General features: G+C 34.2%; 1 protein-coding gene across 1 annotated transcript; it reads left to right on the top strand.

The window, feature by feature from the left end:
* Positions 1-437: 437 nt before the first annotated feature.
* Positions 438-1,632, top strand: LOC131638422 (uncharacterized). The gene is made up of 2 exons (XM_058908988.1): positions 438-1,036; positions 1,175-1,632. The coding sequence occupies exons 1-2, from the start codon at positions 471-473 to the stop codon at positions 1,266-1,268; spliced, it is 660 nt and encodes a 219-aa protein (XP_058764971.1). The 5' UTR covers positions 438-470; the 3' UTR covers positions 1,269-1,632.
* Positions 1,633-6,000: the final 4,368 nt, after the last annotated feature.

The raw sequence follows: 6,000 nt of genomic DNA on the forward strand, positions 1-6,000 counted from the left end.
TTTTCTATTTGAATTTTAAACTGACCATAGTCAAGGTTGTTCTAGAATCACATGATAACAAGTTTATGGTCATTAGACTCATTAGAAACCACAAAACTCAAACTGTGCTGGGTCAAAATCCACTGATTTTCTTGGAAACTTCATATTAGATTATGATTCTAGTTTCTAGAAGCCTGAGTCACCAAATATAACCCTTAATAAAACACTCTGATGTCACCCGAGCTCACCCATAAATCTCTGCATTAACAAGTGAATGTATTGATTTTGTACTTGATGAGATATATATGTGGAAAATGAATACTCTGACCATAGACTTTCTTTTACTCCCATCTTAGACGGCAATGACTTATGACTCTCAAATTCCACCAAGAAAAAGACATTGACTTGATATTTTATTCATAATATGTCCCTCACTTCCCTTTCTCTCCTACTCAAAACCACTTCTTCACTTTTCACTCATCTCTCAAACCATGAGCTACTCAACCTTAATCCAAACACATACTCCTAACAATAATGAAGGAGAAGATAAAGACTTCTGTTTCTGGACTTCACCATCTTCAGAATCTTCAAGGATCAAAGATATTTTAGAAGGAAAGAAGGAACTCATGGAGATGATGCAACACATGCCTGAGTCTAGCTTTGAACTCTCTTTCCAAGACATGGTTGTTGAGCAGCATCAAGTTCCAGAAGCTAAACCTAAACCAGAACCAGAACAAGTCTCTAGTAAAGTTCAACAACCTCAACACAAGAAGCTGAATGAGAAGAAGAAAACAAAGAAGAAGGAAAACAAATGCAATAGTAGACATGGTAAGATATTGAGGGCTGAAAGCATGGACAGTGAAACATTCTTACTGAAGATGGTTTTTCCAACTTCTCTTGATTGGAAGAAGAAGACTACTAAAAAACAAAATGGTTCCAAGGTAGAAGAAAAAGATAAAGAATGGCGAATCAAAAGATTTTTCACTGAACATAGACAAAATACTCGTAGTAGTAGCAGCAGCAGCAACAGCGGCTGCGACGGCAATGACAAAAGCAGGTACATATATGATATTTTTTTTCAGAAAATTTTAGATAATGATGATAATAATACTAATTAATGACCCTGATACACGACACGACATTGATACTAGCACGTCGACGATGATCCTAATTAATTTGCATTTCGTTTGATCAGGTATGTTGATCGCAGCTTCTCATTCTCACAAGGTTGTTTCCCATTCTTTGATCATAGAAAAAGCAAATTAAAGAAGGACACTTTGAAACTTTGAGGATGATTACTCTTGCACCTTTGCCAGCTTGAAAATTCAGAATATTTGAAATAGAGGACTCAATGCATGAAGAATTTGCAAAGAAGGACCCTTAAGTTATTCTTGAATTCTTGGGTTTTGATTGTAGTAATGGCATTCATTTTACATATTTGACAATAATTAAAATCCAGATTAAGAAATAGACGAAATATGTAATTTGAAAGCTACTAGCTAAATATTTGTATTAGAAAAAACTAAAATATTACTCCCTGGTCCCAAAATAATTGACATAAAATTTTTCTTCCCAATTGTATATTAATACTAGTATTACTTTATTTCTATATTTTTCATTTTTATAATTTATAGAATAGTAAGAACATCAATATATGATATTTTTCTCTTTTGATTATATACTTCTAAATATATTTAAACTGATTTAATTGTTTTGAAACTACTAGAGTAGTTAATTTTTTTTTCATAGAAAAGTCATAAGAAAACTATTCTGAATTGGGCCGGTGGCTGACTCACCGTTGAGCACAACTCAATTCATGTTTAGTTGAGTACGGCCTAAAGTGCTGGCCTAATACCTTAAGGCCAGTGGAGAACACGTTCCCCACGTGCTCCACACCCGAGGATACATCACCAATTGCACCTCCACATTTCGCGTTACAAGCGAAACCGTCTTGCCCTTCGTAACAGGCAAGTCCACCCACGATCTAGGAATCCCAGGGCAGTTGACCCAAGATGATGAGCACGAGCTGCTCATCCCTACTTTCACGTGGGAGTTCGGGCAATCATCTATCATGGGCCTGGACATTCACCCCATAATGGAGACCATTAGTCCAGTGCTGGAGGCTCATTATAAATATCCTCCCTTGCAGTAGGGTCAGATATTCTATTTTCTATCCTTTTCTCACTACCTCTTCACTCGTACTTACTTGAGTATTAGATCGGAGTGTCTGCAGGTACACCCCCTCCTCCGTTGATTCCATCAAGCCTACGGACATTCACCGGTCATTCACCTTTCTCATCACCGATAAGAGCAAAAACCATACGTCTCCTCGTACTTAGTCAAATTATTAAGTGTGTGTGACTTGTAGGTGTCAAAAGACAATTTTTGGACTGGACCAAAAAGTCTAAAATCTAGTGAAAATTTAAAATGAAATGTTAGAGAGCATGTTTGAATGAAATTTAATTTTTTATTTTTAAAATTTAGTTTGAAATTTTAAATTATTTTTTCACATTTATAATTATAATTTTATTTTTAAATATTTAAAATTTAATAAACTAGTTATTAATTAACAATTTTTATCAAATTTAAGTTTTAATATTAACTTTTTAATCAACTTTTTTCATATTTAATTGTGATTTTATTATTTAAATTATATTTTATATAGATAAATCAATAATTTATTTTCTTATTATATCATGTTGTTTTCTAACTTAGTTCAAATTCAGAAAAAAATTCACACTAGAGAGATAAGATGTCATATATGTTAGGATTAATTTAGCATATGTTATTGGATCATCAAACACATGATTTGTCATTGATGTTGTAGAAAGTACAAGTCAAATGTAAGTATTTTGTATTATCGTATCCACAGGGATTGGAGCGATATCAAAACCGTTCAACAATTTCTATAGTTCTAAGCATAAGGTTTCAAGTTTGTTTGGTTGAAAGTTACGGAAAGTAAAAATGCGTAAATAACGAAAGATAAGTTTAGAGGAATAGACTTGTTGGGAATTGGTTTTCATCCACCGATTCAATATGTAAATCTTAGATCAGTTATACATAATGTATGCTTGTTTCAATATCATCACGTATTGCTCACAACAAAGTTCATGTCTAAACGTTTGTTGAGATTTCTACCTTATGGTTTAATCGACGATTTCTCAGCCTATTAAACGATACGGTAGCATTAAGTTTCAATACTTGAAGTAAATATTAAACCTAAATCTATGTCTAGCATTTAGAGTTTAATAGTTGTTATCTTGGATCGAGATTAGAATCGTATTTGTCAATATCAATTCAATCCATGAAATAAACGGTAAAACGAAGATAACAACGATAATGATTCAAACGTAAATTATATATAACGCCATGATCAAAGAAAATACATACTGTTTGGTGAACTACGACCAATCCCAACAAGAGAGGGATTTAGCTACTCATGGTAGTTTGAAGCTCAATGGAAGATTTGAGTTGGAACGACATCAATGACGATTTCTCGACTCTCGATGTATCTCCAGCTCCTTCTCCCTAAAAACCTCTTATATTTCTATTCTACTGCTATTACAAAAGTATTACAATGATAGAAACTGAAAAATGAATGATTTCTGAAATGAGTTCTGCTCCTTTTATAGCAGTTTTGGCCGCCTGAGTTCGCTACGCGAACAGAAGTTCGCTACAGCGAACGTTTGCTTCAGGGTTAAGTCTTTGTTGAACCGCCAGAGTTCGCTACGCGAAGGATATTTCGCTACAGCGAATGTTTTCTTCAGTTTTAAGAAATTCAAATCTTCTAGAAACCGCCAAAGTTCGCTACAGCGAAATATGGTTCGCTGCAGCAAATGTACCTCGCTACTGCTTGCTGCTAGCGAAACTGGGAAGTTTGATTCTGACTTCATTCGCTAAAGCGAAATATGGTTCGCTGCAGCGAATCGGGCCTTCGCTACCATTCGCTACCTTTCGCTGCAGCGAATGCACTGTTTCTGGATTTTTGCCTTTGAGTGCCTGGAGTTCGCTACAGCGAAATATAGTTCGCTGCAGCGAATGCTCTATTTTCTGGTTTTTGCTTTAAGGCCAAATCCTGCACAAAAACAAACCAAGCCAAGTAATCTTGCACAATAATAGTTTATTCAATAATTGGGGGTTTTTATGTGAGAAATAGGTCAAATAAGCAAGATAAGTGCTATGTTATAATAAGTCATTTTAGCATGAATAAAGCACTTATCAAACTCTCCCCAACTTGAATCTTTGCTTGTCCTCAATCAAAGTAAAAACAAAAGCAAGAGTTTCTAAACCACCTTCACATGATTAACCAAATTTCTCAATGAAGTATAGGAGGCACATGGCTCTTTGAAGTTTGAACATCCAAGGATAAATGTTTTATGACTTCCTTTAGTACTTAGACATATTCATGAAACAAGGCTTCCACATAAAAACCATGTCAATCAATCCAAAGCACTAAACATGTTAATCATGAATCACACTTACCACACTTTTTGTATAAGTGAAAATGATGAGGTATGTTGATCTCTCTCATGACAAATTTTGCTAACATCTAGATCAATTCATACTTTCATCCAAGCAAGATATGTTGATAAGCAAGAACATAGATCACTAAGGTCTTTTATGGTTGTAATGTGGCTAAGGTACCAAGGAAGTGTCATTTTATAGGGATAATGGAAACAAAAAGGTTGTTGATTTTTTCTTTTTAGAAGAGCATTCATAAATTGTGATTTTTCTACACATATCACTCATCATACCTTTCTTGTTTCTTTCTTTTTTTGAATGCATTTTTTCTTGTTGTTCATTTTTCTTTTCTTACTTTTTATTTCTTCTTTTGATTCTCACATCTTTTTCTTTTCTTTTGAAGAAAGTCTTTTTCTCTTTTCTCCCCAACTTGAACAACACCTTACTTTCTTTGAATGCTCTTTGAGATTTGGCAAAAGATATCATGGTTTCAAGGTATTTATTCAAGGAAAAATTGAATCTATCATATATGAACTTTTTATGATTTTCAGAGATATAGAACAATATCCATTAAGTGGTTTACTTAATGTATTGTTCAGTTCATCAATGATAGATTCATTGTCATATGGCTCAAAAAGGGTTTGCAAAAGATCACTCACTTACAAGGGATAATGAGGCTATATTTGGTTTAGTAGTTATGCTCAATTTCAAAGAATTGCCTTGATCCCTTCTATGTCTTTGCAATTACCAACATAAATGCAAGATTAAGCATGAATCAAACGAGTTAAAACAAGAATTTGTCAGTCTCCTTAGCATATAGTGAACAATGGAAGGTTACCTCACTTTCTTGTTTTAGAACTTAGTGATTCTTATGAAAACATGTCATGGCCTAGGATTGAATGAAATTGTTTTATGAAGCCTACTCATGTCATGTATATGCTAATTTCTAAAAAAGGAAGTAAACACATACCTTGGATGATTCAATCCTTTCAAGTCATGCCCTTACCATTGTGCCTTTGGTTTATGTGAAGTTGACCTTCCACTCCATGCTTATTCTTTCATCTCATTTGTTTAGAGGACAAATGTTCAAGCAGCAATATCATGGATTGGTCATAAGACACATAACTAATCACTAGATTAAAACACACAAAATTTAAAGATGAAGAAGATGGCATGATTGGCAAAGAAATTTTGCTGATTCTGTTGTGTTCGCTGCAGCGAATCAGGGTTTCGCGTAGCGAACTCTGCATAATTCTGTTTTCTGCAGAATTTTCTTTGTGCTATGTCATGCCATTTTCTTCCTACTAATCTATTAATTATGCATAAAGGGAATGAAAGCAATGAAAAGTTGGGTTACCTCCCAATAAGTGCTTGTTTAACGTCATTAGCTCGACGCCTGTTTCTAATAAACTTACGGTGGTTTGTATGAATTCGTCAAAACGTCCTTTCCATCATCATTTGGCCTTTCTTCACCATTTATCTTTTTCAATATCAGACCTTTTTCATCAGGAGCTTTAGCTTTGGAATAATCATCCTCCTTGTGTTGAAACAATTTGAAGT

The sequence above is a fragment of the Vicia villosa genome, unplaced genomic scaffold (assembly GCF_029867415.1).
Source record: "Vicia villosa cultivar HV-30 ecotype Madison, WI unplaced genomic scaffold, Vvil1.0 ctg.002312F_1_1, whole genome shotgun sequence".
Taxonomy (NCBI): domain Eukaryota; kingdom Viridiplantae; phylum Streptophyta; class Magnoliopsida; order Fabales; family Fabaceae; genus Vicia; species Vicia villosa.